Genomic DNA, 19,348 nt, shown 5'->3' with positions numbered 1-19,348 from the left:
AGCTAAACTTTTTATCATCGGGTTACTATAATAATATATGTATATGTTTTATGTTACGTTATATACTGATGAACGTTCCTCAATAATTCGTTAACATTTATCTATAGTACCAGATCGTAATTCATATATTTTACTACATACGCGTATATACCTATATAATCGCGAGTGTAATACATGTGTGTATATAATACAGGCATAATTTCTCACAATTAGACATATACATTCTAAATTGATTATTTTGTTATTAGTACACGTTTATACGTTTCAAACGTTACCGACTACGCCTCATTCTTTGCACTGCTCCGAACTTTTTTTTTCATTTACCGTACCACAATTTTTTTTTTTATTCTTTTATTATTTTTTCAGGTTCTCTATTTTGATTTATCCTTTCTCTTCCAGTCGGTTCGATAGAATCGAATTATTTATTTACGGTGTATAACAGTATAGTAGGTACGTGTATTATATATTATTCATGAAATTGTTATTCTAATTCTTGCAGATTCGATAAGCTCAAGATGCGGCGTACATTTCGATTATTTATTTATCTTATCTTTCATTTGATGCGGTTCCGTAGGTCCGTGTTGATCGATTCGTCGATCAATACTGTTCAATTTCTCTTACTTCTCTTCTTTTATCATTTCATCCAATTATCATTCGCTAATCTATTAATATGTTGAATCGTTTGAAACGTTATTGGTCAGAGCTTCCGCGAGTTTCGTGAAAATCTAAATGAGGCGCCCGGCGCCAAACATTGTTTTCTTACGATTCCAATTTCACGATTTAACCGAAGAGCGGCTTTGATTGGATTTTGATTTGCCGTCGAAAGGATATTTTGATTTTTTAGCGTTCTGGCAGTGCCCGTGTCGATTTACGATCGAAAGCGGTTTCTCTCGGTTTTTTCTTCTCACTCTCCACCCGTCGACTCGTTACATTCTTTTTTTTTCCTAATCTTTTTTCTTTTTTTTTTTTTTTTTACCTAACCGTGATTCCGGCAGCTATCGTATTTCGCGTATCGTGTACAATTATTTATACCTATGCACGTGATTATTTTAAGATTGGATTCGCATCGGTTCTACGTTTTTTGTTTGTTTTTTTTTTGTTCCTTGTTTTTTGTTTCATACATTTTTTCGCGTTTCGTTTTATCTATCGCAATTAGAAACGTATTCACGGATTTTTATCGATATTTCAGCAATTTATTGATAATTAATACAATTCGCAAGCGAAGGCGGTCAAAACTCGCTTAATAATTTATTACAATTAATAACGTATTATACGCGTAACTTGTTACTGATAATTAATCGTGAGGATAAAATATAATATTCTGATTATTGTATACATATATATATATATAATTGATATGCATTCGCGGATTGCATCGTTATTTAACAGCACAAATATATAATATTCGTTAGTATCGTCTAATAATTACCGTAATACACTCGCGTTGAAATTCGGCCATTGCGTCGCGTGTTTAGTTACATACTCAGCCATTTTTGTCTCATAATCCCGCATGTTAATTCACTTTGAGTTGAATTTTTTTTTGTTCGCTTTTTTTTCCACCCCTCCCTCATCCCACCCTCACTCGTTTATCTCGTACATTTTTCTTCCTCTTTTTTTGTTTTTTGTTTTTTCTTTTTTAATTTCTTTTTCTCACAAACGTATCATATTATATACAATACGAGCCAAGAGAATCTCGGACTTTTGAAAAAATTAATTCTCCGTGTTCCACGCATTTTAAACTTGTATAATATATTCACTCAAACGTGATCGTACAATATGTAATAATTTCAATATAGGTAAGGTGGCATATAAACGTCCGTCTGTGACGAAACATACGGGTGAACTTGTTTTTCAATTTCTTGTTACACGTTAATGCGGGTATAAAATTTTCATACGTCTGTAACAATTGATCGTAATGTTTTACGGGGGTGAAAATTCTTTGGAGAATATCCGAAACGGCGATGATAAATCTTTTTCCAGGATTTAGCATTGCGGTGATAAAAAATGTTTCACAGAGCAGGGAATACGTCGAAAATAAGCACGGATATTGTTAAAACGGTGACGCAAGTGTCCGAGGGATTATATTATACGTTGCATGCGAACGCGTCGGAGGATGAAGAATTTTTGATAATATCATGTGATACTGTACGCGCACAGTGGACAAAGAAGGAAAATGTCAAAGGCAAAGCGCGCAATTACCGAATATAATGTATGTCGTAGAACGTTTCGCGGGGTTAGGGAATTTTCCTATTTTTAAACCTGACCTCACATTCTTCATGTTTTATATATATATATATAATTACTATCGCGTCATAACGTTACTTTTTATCCTACTCTTTTCGTTTTAAATCTTATCTCTGTTATTTTTTTTATATTTATATTTTTATTTTTATTTTTTTTTTTGGTTTTTTATTTATTTTTTTTTTTTCGCTCCATTTCAATTTTACTTCAGTTTCGTTCATTTTTCTTTTTTTACTCGTTTGTTTTTTTTTATATATTTTTTTGTCCTTTTACCTGCTTTCCAAGTTGAAAAACGGCGCCTAAGTATATTGTCGCGTGCACTAGGTAGTTTATTCATTTCTTTTAATTACTTATACAGCGTAACCTTTGCTTATACCGTTTACACCTACGCGTATTATAATTTTAATTCAAATATTACATACATAGCATAAACACATGCGGCTTAAACGACGTGACGCGCGATCTATGCTTTAAATATATCATTTATCAATTTATTTAATTCGTTATCTTTTATATTCTGCTCTTTGTTTTTCTTTTTTTCTGTCTTTCTCTTCTATTCGCGTGTATATTATTTTTTTTTTTTAACGTACCATGTTTATTTTCCATTAGGAATATCTTCTTCTACACCTGTTAAATCGTTTTACGTTTGTTCATAATTTTCGGTTAATATTCATTCGCTTATAATCGATTTATTTATTTCTTCACTTTCTATCATCTATCACGTATGTATGCGTACATGTATATATTTACGTATATATCTATATATACATACATGTGTATGTTAGTCGTTAGGATATATACAAAAATGACATCCAGGCCCTTTTCGGTAAAATATTGTAGGTTTATGTATTTAGTTACAACGATTAATCCACTTTGCAATGCGTAATATCGACGATTAAGCTGCATTTCTCCGAATTCTCAACGGAAATGGATAAATGAGCAGTTGACAATTTAGATTTTGGAATTCCTCAGAATTGATCGCCTCAACATTGTGATTTGTTACAGATATTGGCTGAATAATTTCACTATTACAATATTTAGTGTATTTTATAAATCGTTTGTGTAAACTTATGCTACATTATAGCGCTTACATAATTAATCGTTACGTTATGTATTGAAAACGAGTCATTCGGTAAATTCGAATTTTTAAAAAAATTTACAGTTGATTTTCATAAATTATAAAGTATACGAGTAATTGCGTGAAACGTGAATCGTTTTTGTTTCACAATCCGCAGACGATTATATTCAACGGGGTTATAAATTGATCTTGAAGAAAAAACGCAAGTTTCTTGTGAGAAAAAATCCATTTTTCGATTTAAAAAGTTGAAAACTCTCGTCAAAAATAATGATTTTCTCAGAAAAAAAAAACCCCCAAAAGATATGTTTAAATGTTTAATCCGAGCTCCGCGGTTTCGTAGAGATTTTAAGGGTCTGCAAAATGCTGGGATAAATTCGTTCCTCTATCTTCTTCCACCCTTCTCCGTAATTCTCATCAATATTGTATCAACTCGCGTAGAGATGGTAGATATTTTATTCAAGAATGGAGTTTTAGTTTCACGACGTTTTCCTAAGAATCAAGCTCATACGGAAAAGAAAAAAGCAAAACAAAAAAAAAAAAAACTGAAAAAAACTGGAACAAACGCTGCAATTTCCATGTAAATAAATCATCCGAAAGGAAATGGAAAAATTTCCCGGTTAATAGAAAATGATGCCTGATGTGTTATTCCTGTAAGGTTGAATAATCTAGGGATGATCTCACCATTAACTATTCTCTTTTCACTTTTTATTATTATTATTATTATTATTATTATTTTGTTTAAATTTTTCTCCAACTCGCAATTCCTATAAAAAAACTGTATCGATTTGGTCCATCGTCAGTCGAGACACAGCCCATACACCTCTACACTATAATAATATTTATAGATATAGAGATACAGTATAGAATACAGAGCTATTTTATTTTTGTTTTTCTTTTTTTTTTTTTTTTTCATACACCGTAGCTATATTGTTGTTGTTGTTATTATTATTGTTATTATATTGCTCCAATCTCCCTTCTATGCAGCTTCGATAAGTCAATCAATCCCCTCGTAGGCTTTTATGTAATATCCTATAACTACCGTTAACTTACGTTTTATACGTATTATTTATATAGACGGCTATTTTGTTACCTCTTACATATGTTTCAACAATTTTTCATTTTTCTTTATCATACTCATCACTATACGCGATTCTTGCGCAACATTATCATGTAACAATATAATATACATATATATTATACACTTCCTTTACGCACTCAATAATAATAATTATAATAATAGTAATAAAAAAGAATTGAAAAATGAGAAAATGACAAAGCTTTCCGCGTATCCATTGCAAAATTACTTTCTTTTTTCAATTACAACAGCGAAGGGATGAGATCAAGTTTTACGAAACTCTATATCACAAGTCGCTGCAGAGATTTTAGTTTAGTTTGTTCCAGCTTCTCTTGTTTTTTATTTCATTCTCAAACTGCTGGGCAGTTTATTATCTCCCCGCTAACCTGCATGTTTGCGGATACGAAGTTATTACGCGTACCAGATTTGATCTCGCGAAATTTCTCGTGTAACACCGCGACGTGAAATAATATCTTCTGTCAGGAATTTTTACGAATAATACCGAAATACAACCGCAGCGACTTTATAGATCATATTTCGTCGTTTTCTATAGATGAAAACTTCCACGAATTAGGACGCGTCTGAAGTTGAATGAAAATCCGGTTACCGGTTGGCGAAATTAGCAACTTGAAAAAAAAAAAGCATTTTTCCGCATCGTTTAATCGTATGTTCAATTGATCTCGCAAATCGAATAACTAATTCGGACCGGCTGAATTACAGTAAAGGCAAGTGTATTACAATCAACGCGAGTAAAATGAAACGGGAAACGGAAAATCTTGATTAATCATAGGGCGTAGACGCTTGCAGGTGAAATTCTTCATACGTACGTTGAAATGTCGGTAGAATTCCGGAGAGGCGGAAAGGACGGAGTGCAGAAGGTCGCTCCACCTCGTGTCCTAGAGATCGGACTGCGACGTCGGCAGGACGCTTTCCGCCGTCTCCTCGTGACGTCATAAGGGCCTCGTTACGTCACCGCATTCGCAGTGTGGCACGTGACCCCGCCGATCGACCCTGTTGCTTATCGAGTGATCGCTGAAATCGAGAGGGAGAAGATGAGAGAAAAAAAAAAAAAAGGAAATTACAATCGCAACTTTACTTTGCATCGAAACGTATTACACGTACATTGCCGTCAATTTCAATGGTATGTGTGAGTATAGGGGCGAGAGGAGAATGGGCGGGGGGGAGGTGAGAAAATGACAAAACGCTTCCCGAGTCGGGCTTCGATCTGGACGAAACACCGGACGGCACGTGATGACGGCTTTCTTTTTCTCCTTATTTTCCATTAGCTGAATTGGCCAGGATGTGAAATGGAAAGGCGTGGAAGCTCGAACCCGCGAATTCGTGGAAGAACGGATATTAATTGCGCTCTTTTACGCCCCGAAGGTGACTTTTTCCTTCGCCCCGGATCCTGCAGTGACGCCGGAGTCTCAGGATTCCGTCCAACTCTACGCGTTATTTAGATTGCATTTCGTTGGGACTGCTTGAAATTAGTTTTACGCAACGCGAGAACGTTTTGCACGTTTTTTTTTATGCGTGTTTTCCGTGTACAAAGTAGTCGTTTCTGTGACGGTAAAGTGAGTCTGCGAATTATACTATTTCCGCTCTTTCGCAGCGTCCTTAATTATTTTTATGTATTTTTATAATCATCATCCGGATTCCCTCTGACGCGAAAATCTCTGCGACATGTGCCGACTCGCGACGTTCTCTCTTATCGTTGTTATAATTTAATTCGGTTGGTGCTGCTCGAGGAAAACGATGGAAAGCGGCTCGCAGAGTTTCTCACTTCTTTCGAATTTCACGTTTTGCGAACAAGCTGCGCAGAATCGACGCTCAGAAATCATTGTACCTGTAAGGGTATCACGCGATGACAATTGAAAAACCAATTCTCGCGACCCAAATTCTATTCTACGATTGAAATCTGGAGAATAATGGAGAGGAGAAGCCCCGAGGCTGGGATACCCGGCATGTAATACCCTGCGAAAGGTTTCAACAATGACGCCATTGTGCAGGACGGTTTTTGCAAGACATCCGCGGAGTTGATTATACAACGTACAAGTTATACACCTACGCTTGCTTTCTTGTATCCGCGGTCCATTTAATAATACACTCGATAGACTCGGAATTTTGTTGGTGGAAAAATCGATGCTCCTTGGTACAATAAAAGCGCTCGGATACATCCTTTGACGTCACTCTTTGAAATTTTTCTGCAGGCGGCTGGAATTTTCATTGAAAATAAAACCCGCGCTGCGGTTGAAAAACGCGGAGCTTCCGATTATCCAGAGAGCGCGGAGAGCTTGCTGCGTGTCGATTAAGAAGACGGCCATCCGATTGGACCGATATAAGGGGCCTTTCGGGGATTGAAATGTTGCGAACCCCGCGCCTCGACAAAAATCTACGACCTAAAAGCGGAGTCCTCGCATTTAGTCTGGCATTATGAAAGGTCACCGTACTCGCCATTTGATCCCCGTCCGCCTCCTTGAATGAATGAATCGTTAATTTGGCACAGGGGAAGAAAACAGTACTAGAAATCAAAATAAGCAGAGGGGAAAAGGGGACGTTTCTATTTCTGTTCACATGCCTGGCATTAATTCACCTCCATCCCCCTTTCATGCCACCGTCGAGTCAAATTGGACGAGATGCGAAATCGATTCGGACCGCGGGGATTCCCCGAGCCTTGAGACATCTGACACGTGACAGTCGTTTGCATGCCTGCCTGAATAGAAATTTTTGAAAATGGAACAGGCCGAGTTTTAACGAGCGTCGTTGAAACGGCGATTCTTCCCCGAGGATGGAAAGGACGCATCTTGTTAAATTTCCGCCCGTTTCCTCCCTTTTTATTCTTTTTCTTCTTCTTTCTCTTGTGTTTTCGCGGTTGGAACAATATGAAGCGTGGAAGAGGTCAAGGCCGAAACGGGCGGACTGACGAGTTGTTTCCCTCTTTCTACAATTAATTTAATTTAAAGCCACGCTACCCTCGTCGTGATGTGTGTGTCTCTGCGAGAGACAAGGTATGCAGGTACATACATTCTACAGCAATTACATTTCCGCCGTGCAGCGCGCTGGGCGAAGCGTTTTAAACCCAACAGACCCAATTATAATTTACACGATGGTCCCTCGTACGTACGCCACTTTACATGCGGGATTTATAGTAGGTCGTATTTGGTATGCAGGGGGGAGAAAAAAAAACAAAAACAAAAAGGAACCACTCATGCTAGTTAGGACAGCTAAAAAGGGGACCGAACCCACTCGTGATCCTAAATCCTTCCACGATCGGACTCTTTCACGTGAATCTTATAATACGTGCGCTGTTATATCGCGTTTAATAAAAATCAGATTATATATTAGGAGAAATGGTAGTTATATTCCTTTCAATGCACACCTTTACGGTCGAACGAAGCAGACCGACGAAAAATATGGCACTCGTTCTCCTCCTTGCAAAATGTTTGCGGGAAGTATCAGTCAGGGTGAATTCCGGATATCGTCTGTGAGGGCTTGCAAATCGTTATCATCTAGTCTAGTACGCGGCCTTTAACGCCTTCGTCCAAATTAAAACCCAATCTTGATCCGGGCGCCCGTGTGTTCGACCGAACGACGGAGTGATCATAGATTCTGAATCTGAAGGCAGCGCCTAAATTGATCGGCAGTTATAATTGATTAGCGGATTCCGAAGCGGCTTGAATTCCCTGAAACCTGGTGGTATTGACACCAGGCACCGTTTACCGTCCTCCGGCTCTGAATCACCCCGAAGATGACCCGCGTCGCGAGCAAGGCTTGACCCTTGACCGAAGTCCGCGGGGTCACGCAACCTCGTTTCGGTCACGCTGCGGGCGAAACGCGTCCGAACCGCGGCATGCGGGGGAACGGCCGAAAGTCACGAAACCGGGGGGGGGGGTGAATTGATCGATACGGAGGGGGTGTCGTGTATTTTCGCCCGCCTGCATAGACGCGTTCATCGATTCCAGCCACCCCCTTCGGTCATCATGCGGAATAATAATTGCATTCGCGAAGCGAGGCGACGCGCATTCAGCAACGCTTCCCGAATTTCCGAACAAAAGCTGATCCGCGTGTCTGGAATATAATATACGCAACGGTGATTGGCTATTCTGCGGGTACGGTAGCTCAGTTTTTCTTTATTTTTCTTTTTTTTTTCCATTTTCTTTCTCCACTTCGCAATAAAGTCGCCGCTTGAAGGAGGCTGAATTAGTCGAACGTACAATGAAAATCCCTAGACAATCATTTTTCGAACAAACGCCAAGGAGAAGGTCTACTTCGGCACGGACGGAGTCTCGACTTGAACGCGACGACAAAGGAAAACTCTGTCAACGACACTCGACGCTTGTGAATACAAATTTTGCCACCCTTGCAGCTAAGGGCGCTCCAGGTGGAATTTTTTTTTCAATCAATTCCTCCCTGTTTTCCTCTCTCGCCTATTTCCATTCCGATTATACAGCTGCAATAGCCGCTTCAAAGCTTCGTGTACGCTGCAAAGCGTCAAAAGCAGTGAAACAAAAGCACCGCACATTGCAGCTGTGAAGTCGGGGGTGTCGGACGGATTGAAGCCGCGTCTATCGCAACGGAAGTGTGGCGAAAGGGCTGCGATTCACAGAAACAAAGGCGCTCGCAAAGTGGAAAATATTCTCACCATTTTCCCCCGTTCAGATGTAATTTTTCCACTTTACCTGCTCAACGCGGCTGGTGGAAATGGAAAGAGAGAGATATACATATATATAAAGATTGAGCGAGAATTACGAAAATTTACGAATGCACTTTCATCTTTCGCTTATTCTCGAGAGCTTGTCTACTTTGCATAACGTTGAAACTTTGATCGGAGGCGCACGTAGGAGAAGGTGGAGCTAACATCGTTAAACTGTACTTTGGAAGACTGCGGACTACGGGCATAACAAGAACTTTTCCGAAACTGGTTTCAGCGGATGGCGCCATGCGCTTGCGGAACGGATTGCGGCACTTGAGGTGGCCGCGCGTAAAGCTAGAGAGGACCGAGTGAAACTTTCAAGGAATTACCATAATTTCGTATCGCTTTTTACATTTATTCTCGCAAACGGCTCTCGCCACTTCATGCAAATTAGCCTACCTTCACCTCGATCGGTGTCGGCCTGTGAGTCACGTGTTCGAGGATCCGGAGGGTCCACGAGAAAATTGACATTTAATCCTCTCTTGTATCAAATAGTATGCGTATATAAATCATATACTTTACGATATACGATATAAAATGATACCGATGACGAAATGTCTTTTCTCTTTGCTCAACGGTTCGAATTCCATTTTCAACCAGATTAGATAGGAAGCGTCGGTAAAGCGTCGGTAAGGGAATCTGTCTTCGGAACCGGCGTTGCCTCTCTTGTGTGGAACTGACGACACTGAGAGCAAATAAAGTGAACAGCGAAAGTACGCCAAAGTCTATTTTCTCTTCTCTCGACAAGCCTAATTTCATTTTAATCGGATCAGATAGAAAGCGTCGGTAAAGCATCGGTAAGGGAATCTGTGTTCAGAACCGGCGTTGCTTATCCGCTAACCACCCCTCACGATTCCGTACCCCTAGGGAGAACTTGCGCATCAAGTACCTTAGATACGTATTAATTCGATTCAATCCAGTTGCGTGGAGCAATGTTGCCGTTTCCGTTTCCGCTTACGCTCACGCTCCTTGAATTTCGTTTCAACGGACCGCAGCCGAGGCGCGAACGGATACAAGGAGCGACTATTAATTACAAGCTCATACAGAAGCGTCGATAATGTCGAGTAAGGAATTCAGGTCACGTATTGATCGGAAACCCTGTATACACCAGACGCATACCCCTCCCGTTATAAGTGCTTCTCTAATCGTCAGATCTGGATCAACAGATAGACCTGCGGGATATAAGAAGGATTTCGCGGCATCGAAGCGAACCTACCGAAGCTCTATGCGGATTACGGCAGACTTGAGCGCGTTTTCCACCGATCCCAGTGTATTTTTGCGGCCCGTTATGCAGCCCGTAATGCACCGGCCCACGATGAAATTGCAGTATTTCTTTCGGTCGGTAAGTGGAAGGGAGGGTGGGAGGGAGGGAGGGAGGGAGGGAGGGAGTGATGGCAAGCCGCCAGCTGAGCTTAGCGAAGCTCTAGCCTTTAGGATGAAGAGCTTTCGACCGATATATCGATTCGCTGCTGACACGCGACACGCGACAGGGCGAGCTTTTCTCTATTTTTATACCTGTTTCTTTCTTTTCTTCGCCGCTCTCACCCCCGTTTCTCTCTCGTCTCACTCGGTGTTGCGGAAGACCTCGGGAACGGTTTGCGAGTTGCCGGGAGCGCAAACAGACACCGGGGTCAAATAACTGTGACAGCTAACAAGTGCGCGCCACCCTTGGTTAATCGGTAATGGAATTACATGGAAGCCGGCGCGTGTCAATCACGTGGTTAATTGAATGGAAAATGTTAAGTCGACGAATCTCGTTACGGGACGTACGATAGTGGCTGCAGCTGTTTCTTCCCTCCCCGCTTCTTCGACATTTTTGTTCCCTTTTTTTTTTTTTTTATCAGCCACTACCACCACGGCGGCGCGGGCACCGCGCTTCGTTATAAACGTCATTCGTTCTCACGTCCGTCGTCTAGCCAAGGGGGATATTCAAATTTTTACCATCCATCGACGCCATTAGCGAACCAGCCCGCGACACCGGCTTCGTGCGACGAAATCGGAGTCGTTAAAAGCTCAACGTTCTTCTGTTTCGTCTCCACTTTTTATCGTTCTCTTTCTTTTTTAATAAAAAAAAATTACAAAAAACAAACCATCGTAACTCCGTGGCTGCAGGCGTCTTCTCGAGAAGCGAACATCCCCCTCCAACCCTATTTTCACCAACGTATCCGCAGTCGTAAATTCGCAGCTATACGTAACGAAGTTGAAGTAACAGATATTATTCGAGTAATAACGAACATAAAATTGAACGACTGAATAATTGAATTCAATTTATTCACTTTTCGCAAAACTTCTTTTTCGTCGAAATTACCCTCGAGACGACGACGACGAATGGATTGGATGGTCGAAAGTTTCCACGCATGCGGTTTTTGGCGACTTTGTAATAATTATACCGATCCGAAGAGAAAGTTTGTAAATTTATTAACGGCTGGATGTGGAGAAACTTTTCATCGTCATCGTCATCGTCGGGTCTTCGTCGTGTTCAATACGGGCAATTCAAAGCGAAGCGAAAGGGTCTCGAGATCTTGAACGAGTACGAAGGGATTGCGTAAGAAGACACGAACCGGGGTGAGTTGTGTGATATAATTGAATTATGCATGTCGAACTTTTTACCGAAGCGAGGCAGCGGCGCTCCCGGTATATGTAATAACAACGGATCGTTACAACGTTAACCGATGTCGAGCCTGCTCGCAGCGTTATGTCACAACGACGCGATGTGTTGCGCGGCTAGAAAAGCCCGGCTTTATGGTAATATCTATGTACGAGGGGGATGGTTTTCACCACATCAGCTGTTCTCGCAGCCGTATTACACCACCTTTCTTCGGCACTTTGCGATATTAATTTCCAACCTCCTCGACCGGCATTCGGCCCCCTTTTCACCCCTATTCCAATACGCTTCGAGTCCTTTCAATATAATATTGACGTACCCAGGTATCCGCTGCAGCACCGTCGAATGCCAAGATATTAAACCGCTCTAAAATACAACGAGAAACGTATCGACGCGGCGACGTGCCAATTTTTGCACACGTGTGCAAATCCGGGCTTTGGAGGTTGTACGGTGAAATGGGTACATCGATATTGCAACCGAGGAAAAGGGTGAAAAACATGTTTACAGAGGAAAGTACGCACGCGGAGGACTCAAATTTCGCATATTTATTTCTTTCCACCGTTCCATCGGTGTTCCGAAAAATCACGTACGAGTAAAAACAGGGTTGTTTTTCCTTTCCCATCCCCTTTGCGTCCAAATATCCTTGATATATTTTTTGTTTGTTATTCGTTTTAGCCCGCAGCCGGAATGATTTCGGTCAACCTTGGTTCTCTGGAACCTCGGTTAACCTTGGCTGACTGAGCGCGGTGCCAATGTTTGTAAAATCGTGCACGATACCACGCACGATTCTAGTGGCTGGCTGGTCGGCTGGCTCCAACAAGTTTCGAGAAGAACGATAACTCATCGAGTTCCCGGGATGGGCGAAGAGCGAGAGAGAAAGGTGAAAACTTTCCGCACTAGCCTTGCCCGCACGTCAGAAGTAATTAAACTACAATCGCGGGGTTTCATAGACGCCCTCTGCAAAGATCTCCGACCACCCCTCGTATCGCTCCGAATCATTCAGTGAAACCCGATTCTCGTCGTGCTGCTGCACGGGAGTGGAAAGAAATTAATGATACGCAAGTACACCGCAGTTTTTTACGAATCGAGTCCGATTTACTTTATTTTATTTCATTCCCCCGCATCGCGAACACGATTTTTTTCACCCTTCCGACGGAATTTAATTCCGTTAATGTTCAACCGACGCGGTGTTGGTCCTTCGTAGATCAAAAGGTGAACCCGATTTCTGGCTGCATTTGAAAATGATCTTAGAAAAGTTGATCTCGATAATGAAAATTACAGTTTTCTTCCGACTTTTCAGCCGACTCGCGTTTCACGTACCAACCTCCCCATCCTCGAGTTCATGTGGCTGCTCCGTTAGGAATTTAGAATTCCAAGATTCCGCGGGTAGATTATAAACGGGGTTGGTTGAAACGGCTCGTGCAATAATTCTTGATTCCGCTCCTGGGTGTGCGCCGTATAAATGCATAATACGCGGACCCGCGCCGGCGTTATATTATCTACCTACGTATTAGGGACATCCGTCTCTTTGTGTATTATTATGCTCTTGCGGTGCAGTAATTATAACCAAAGCACGCCTCGGGTAACCCCTTTCCCATTTAAATCGTGCCAACTTCACCAGCCCCCGCCTATTATTCTCAATGGGACAAATAAAACGCCCGCGATTTATATACGACGCGCGGAAATTAATAAGCGGTCTGTGTGCGCCGCGTAATAATAATAATCGCAACATTTCTCGATCGCGTAAGATGTAGATTTTTTTTTTTCTTTCTCTATACGCGTCAATTTTTCTTACGAAATAACTCTCAACTTACGTATGTATTACGGTGATCCAAAAAAATGGACCGATTGTTTGTTTTTTTTTTCAAAGTCCCTCGTGAAGAATTTTAGGGAGAGGAAACGAGAGGCCTGTTACAATTTGTGAGTTTAATTTTAACATTTAATGGGTTTACTGAACGCAATTTTATACGCGACAATAATTTTGGTTATTTTGGAATTTTGTAGTAATAAAACAATCTACATAAATGTCGGTTATATATTTTTGTGGAGAATTTGACGCTCTACGAGAAAGATCTCTTACAATTTTTTCACAACTCACGTCTTTCAAAAGTTATTCGAGTTTAAAGTTGGAATCACGTTAAAATTCGCTCGTTATTTTTTTTTTTTAAGCAAAAAATATGATTTATAATGCAACGAGGAATTTTCGCCGATGTAAAAGCGCGCTTCTCAACGCTCCTTATCGTATCCCTTATTTCCCTCTGATTCCTAAAATTTAACACTTCGTATATTTCGATCTTGAATAGTTTCGGGGCTTGTTCCACGACTTGTGAAAATCTTGCATAGGCGGTGAGGATATCCGAGCGGAAAGCTTTCCCGTCCGAATTTACGGACAGCGTAGGTATAATCCCACCTTCCAGACACACCGACGTGCACGTACGCGACTCCCACACAATTTGAGGAAATTTACCACGTGCAGAGGAATAAAAGCCCCGAGTTTTGCAGCTTAATACCTGCTGATATACGGCGGTGGTATTTCCGAGCCGAAAGAGAGCTCGTACCTACCTACCTACCTACCTACTCTAATGCCAGACACGGTAAAGATGATAAACTGCCCGGTTCGTGCGGAAAAATAACAACCTCTCCTTATTGAGGGAAATTCCTTATCCCGCGGCATCATGGTCGGCAGGTCGAAGTCATTAAGGGTGTCGAGGAGGGGGCGAAGCGAACCCTTCAAAGTCACCGACGATCTCGGTCGTGCTCGATTTCGTGCGGATAACCTTACTTTGACGTCGGGAATTAGTCGAACCCTGAATTGGGGATAAATTGATTCGATTTCTCGCTACTTTTCCTTTTCCAACCTGTTAAAAAACAGGCGGCGCGCGGTCACTTGGTCGGAATTGCGTATGTGTCGCGTAGGTACTGCAGGGTGGTTCGTTTTTGAATTTTTTCGTGTTTTGTTGTTTTTTTTCTTCCAAGGTGCTACTCGATAAATTTGTGACGAATACTGAAAAAAATATCGTCGTACAATCTGGAGGAAGTAAGAAACTATTTAGAGGTCGCCGGGAATTATTTTTATATTTTTTATTCAATTTTATGTCCGCACCTTACGGACTTGTATATGTATTAATTTATTATTGTCATTAATTAATCATTGTTCATAAAAATCAGTACCGAAAACGAAACAGGGACATCAACGTGACGCTATAGTCCTATTTCGGTGACAAAAACTGTCATCCAAATTTCTCCGAGACTGTTAGTCTTTTGGACGAAAGACGAGAAAAGCCAACTGCGGAATTGTTAGACGCGGTTTGCCGGCGATCGGTGAACGATTGATTGGACCGCGATACGAATAAAAAAAAAAATAATAGAAAATTCAAGTCTGTAAGGTGTACGCAAAAAATATTACAACAATTGGTAGCGACCTCTACTGACAAACAAAAAAGAAAGGTTAAAAAATGAGTCAGGCAATTCGACGCGAGTGTTTCTCACCTGAGATCGTCGATCCTGGGCCTCCGCATGGTTCTCTGAGGGTGTCTCGGAGGAGCGGCACATCTGCAGTCACAATGCATAACACAAAGAGCAACACTGGTGGCCAAAGTCACTACGAATGGTGCGGCAAAGAAGTGCATAATCGTCGCGATTTGGGCCTCACGATTGTAGTCGGCCATCACTATACTCCCGTTAACGCGACTGTAGTGGCAGGGGAACTTGGATCCCTCGAAGCCGAGCTCCTTGGTGAAGTTTTCGCAGTCGACTATCGGCGGGTAGCCGCATCCCTTTATGTTAACCATCAGTATCGCCTCAACCTCGCCGACGAGATCCGTGGCTGAAGAAAATCAATAAGTCATAACTTGGAGGATAGAATTTCTCGCGTTATTAATTTCTTTCGCAAAGCGTCGCAGTGGCGCTGGCTGATTAGAGAGGTCAACGAAACGGAATATTGTTTTTTTTTTTTTTTCATCTTCCATTGGGATAAACAAATGTCCGTTTCGAAGATCGAATAATAGCCAGACGCTTTATTTGTTACTTGTAAGGTTTGCTGGAGAAGGAAAGCGTTTTTACCGAGATGCGACGGACTTTATCGTTATTAACGTTATCAGCGGCCGTATAACGAGAGCACGATGGGAGATTAAGTTTAGGGTTTGATACGAGAAAGTCCGTACGAAAATCGAACAAGTACCGAAAAATATTCGTTTACCAAACTCTGTTCATCGATTCTTTTGCATTTAAAGTATATTATTAATTATTATTTGCGAATAGATGTGATTTAGATGCAAAATCGGAGTTTCTTCGACTGCTATTTACAACAATTGTTTGAGAAAATGGATAATTTTTCTCCAACTACGAAATATCGTTCCGATTTATACAAAAAGAGACTTCATCCGATAAAGCTAAATTTTCTTCCATTGATCAATTAAGATCAATGAAGAAGAGAAAATTTCACTTCTGACCGGTATTGTCGGGACGTACCGGAACCGTAAGGTACGTACAAGGATAGAGTGCGAGAAAGATACTCGTAAGTATAGTCTTAGACTTTCGAACACCATCAGAAGCGTCTTCCGAACTCTATCCTCATACCAGCACGATCCCAACACCGCGAATCTCGGCAACCTTGACTCTCGGTTTCGGACTTGGCTCACATCCAGGATCGGCTGCACAGCCCACTCTCGCTAATTGAATCAGACCGTTTTATAAAGTGTGCGGTGTATGATATTATCCCCCCTCCCTCTTTTTACTCTCGCCAACCGCCAAGCTACGTCCGTTAAACCTCGAGGGAGAAAAACTATCCAACGTTCAGAGACTCGGCCGGCACCTTTCGCCCCTAATTTTTTAATCCTCTCACCCTGCGGCCTTGTTCGGCCAGCCGAGAGACAAATCCCAGGCAATTTTTCTCTCTTTTTCTTCTTTCCCCTCTCTCCCTCTCTCTCTCTCTCTCTCGACTCACCTGGCGTTCCGAGGTCGACCGGGGGCGACGTTCCCGCGTCGATCTCCTCGCCGGAATAATTCCCGGACGACGAATTGTTCCAGGGTGCGTAGGTGACGTAGATGTGGGTGCACCTGTAGACGTCGCTGGTGCATCCCTCGCGGCAAGAGCTCCAGGAACAGTTGAAAAGACCGGCGAGGTCCTCGCGTCGGGAGGTCGTGCAGGTTACAGGATGGGGTGAAAAGTCCGCGGCCAGGGTGCTGATTGCCGGGTCGACGTAGAGGGGCACGAGGAAGAGGAGGGCCGCTCCCCCGGATGTCGCCACGAGGGCCAGAGCCGACGTCGCGTAGAAGTTGAACCGCTGACGGCAGGTTCGCCGAGGCGGTCGGCGCCGCGACGCCCCGAAACCGAGCTCGAACAGCTTGCGACGTCGTAGTTCTTGCTGCTGAATCTCGTACTTTTCACTCTCGCGAGCCGCACTCGAGTCAAGCAAAAGCTCCGAGCTGCTGCCACGCATAACACCGCAGCCTTTCTTTCCCGTCGACGCGTCGTTACGTGGTTTGGCTCGACGCCGATCCTTTCGCCGATGTCGGAGGACTCATTTGAATCAAGGGACTCCGATTTCGGTCGCTTCTCTTTTGGGCGGGAACTCGGTTGTTTTACCTTATTTTTTATCTCTCGCCTTCAAACTCTTATCGCCTTGTAAATTTTCCTACTTCTTCTTCTTCTCGTTTCTTAGGTCGACGTGTTCTTACGATAGTCCGATACCGCAATTAGGTCGTCGGGCATAATTAGGCCTTTCGGTTTCGATTGTTCGTCCCTCGATCAAGGATATCGCGCGTCGTGTTTTGAAAGAAAGCGATCCTTTTCACCCGCTCATTTCGATAAGTTTAACGATGCTTGATCGAGATCCGCGAGGATCGTATACTCGTATACGTGTATACACAGGTACGTTATATTCCGACGGGATGAAAAATTATTATCGAGGGCATGATTCGATATAGCGCCAATCAACGAGGTGGGCGGTTCGGCGATTTGATTTATGATTTTTTAATCAACGTTAAGAGGATTTCAAGATGCTCCAAGATCTTGTATGCATACATACACGTATACGTTGCGTACCTAAGTATTGGCTTGAACGTGAACGGGGGCGGCTTGATTAAAAAATAATTCACACGGATGGCTTCCGCTGCCTCGTCATCCTCTCGATTTTTTCCACCTCCTTTTTTCGCTCCTCGTAACTTCGTACACAACCGCGGCTGTTCGAAAGCGGTTACACAGCTTCGTTAAGGGTTTTTTTCGGCCCTTTCCTTGAATCCTTCTTCTCCATCTCGTTCATCTCGATTGAGAAGGTTAATATTTTCTTTTTCTGAGTAAAAGCTTTCGTTAACTCGTCGGGTATTTGAAATATCGATTCACCGACGGCGGCATGCTTGCGAATTTCTTTAAACCGTCACCCCCTGATTTTCCCTAAACTTCGCTACGGTTGAATTATATCGAAGGAGGTTATTCGACGCAGTTTTTTCTCCTTTCAAATTACGTTTCTCGTTTTGTTTTTTTCCCGTTTCATCTACGTTGCTCAAATTTAAAAAATATATCGTCTATACTTTAAAGCTACGTACAGTTGGCAGGATACGACGTGGATTATTGTTTTATTTTGTTTTATTTTATTTTTTCCGCTCTTCTCAACGTACAGAAGCGTTTTCATCGGTCAGACACGCGATCATCGCACGATATTATAACGCGCGCGGTCGACGTGTAGCGAATAAAAATGAATTTTCTTTTCTATTAAACTTCGACTGCGACGCTGCTGCGGGTTGAAAAAACTACTCGTTGTCAATTATTTCCATTTTTTTTTTTTTTTTTTTTTTTTTTTTTCCTATTTCGCTACAAATTTGACTCTATTCGTTTATCGGAGCAACGGGCCTCCTTTCAATTCATCCTCCTCCTCGAATATCGTCGCGCTGCACTTGTCCATCCGTGACAAACGCCTCGTGCACACATGCGGATCGATTCCGTAATAAACTTGTCACTGATACGAATGACATAAGCGGCGGTATAACTCTGGTTTCAATAATTTATCATCGTTTTACGAGGACTCGGCGTCCCGCGGGTCGCGAGTGCATTCGCGTACTGAGACCAGAGAAACTACAGCCTTCGAAAATTTCTCCCCTCGCGACAGGGCGGGGTCCCCGGGCGCATGCGCCCCCCAAAGGACTCCTCTTGTTTACACTCCTGAGCCTCGCGACCCACTGTCGCTGCCTGTCTGCCTGCCCTCCACTTCCACATTCTCACCTGGCTTCACCCACCCCCGCCCCTCACCACCCTATATCTTAATAAATTTATCATTATACCCGAGCGCGGTCGATCATTGTCATTCCGACTTAATTTTTTCCATTTCTTAGTCAATTCCTCGAGTTATTCATCGCTCGCGGAATCGTCGAATTAATCGCTGTGACATCTCCAAGCGACAATTATTCTACGGCGATTATTCGTTGTGTAACGTGGATTACCGGGGATCACCTGCATGCATCCGGCCCACGACGTCTCCTGTATCGCTGGTATTACACCCACATCTATAACTCGTCGTTCCCGTTTAGAAGAAAAACTGAAAACCGCAGTTACGACCTCGGCGATAAGCCTCGGTGTCGCGAATAAGCATAATTTTATACACGGTGTCTGTACGTGTTTGGATTGCGCGTGCCTGTTTTGGTATTCAAATATGCCAAATT

The 19,348-nt window shown here is 42.4% G+C and overlaps 1 protein-coding gene across 1 annotated transcript; it reads right to left on the bottom strand.

Moving 5' to 3' along the window:
* Positions 1 to 867: 867 nt before the first annotated feature.
* LOC124309045 (protein tipE) lies at positions 868 to 18,874 on the bottom strand. Its single transcript, XM_046772276.1, has 3 exons — positions 16,638 to 18,874; positions 15,182 to 15,518; positions 868 to 5,426 (listed from the first exon to the last, which is right to left on the bottom strand). Exons 1-3 carry the CDS (start codon positions 17,131 to 17,133, stop codon positions 5,345 to 5,347), a joined length of 915 nt encoding a protein of 304 aa, XP_046628232.1. The 5' UTR covers positions 17,134 to 18,874; the 3' UTR covers positions 868 to 5,344.
* Positions 18,875 to 19,348: the final 474 nt, after the last annotated feature.

The sequence above is a fragment of the Neodiprion virginianus genome, chromosome 7 (genome assembly GCF_021901495.1).
Source record: "Neodiprion virginianus isolate iyNeoVirg1 chromosome 7, iyNeoVirg1.1, whole genome shotgun sequence".
NCBI classification, from domain to species: Eukaryota; Metazoa; Arthropoda; class Insecta; order Hymenoptera; family Diprionidae; genus Neodiprion; species Neodiprion virginianus.
The sequence above is the reverse complement of the archived record's forward strand: the minus strand, read 5'-3'. Positions and strand labels throughout refer to the sequence as shown.

Bases quoted from the DNA above. Each gene is read 5' to 3' on its own strand.
- LOC124309045 (XM_046772276.1), bottom strand. From the start codon at position 17,133: ATGCGTGGCAGCAGCTCGGAGCTTTTGCTTGACTCGAGTGCGGCTCGC. The intron at 15,519-16,637 runs GTGAGTCGAGAG...GATTTTCTTCAG, and splicing joins GGTCGACCTCGGAACGCCAG to CCACGGATCTCGTCGGCGAG. The intron at 5,427-15,181 runs GTGAGAAACACT...TCTCGATTTCAG, and splicing joins CCCAGGATCGACGATCTCAG to CGATCACTCGATAAGCAACA.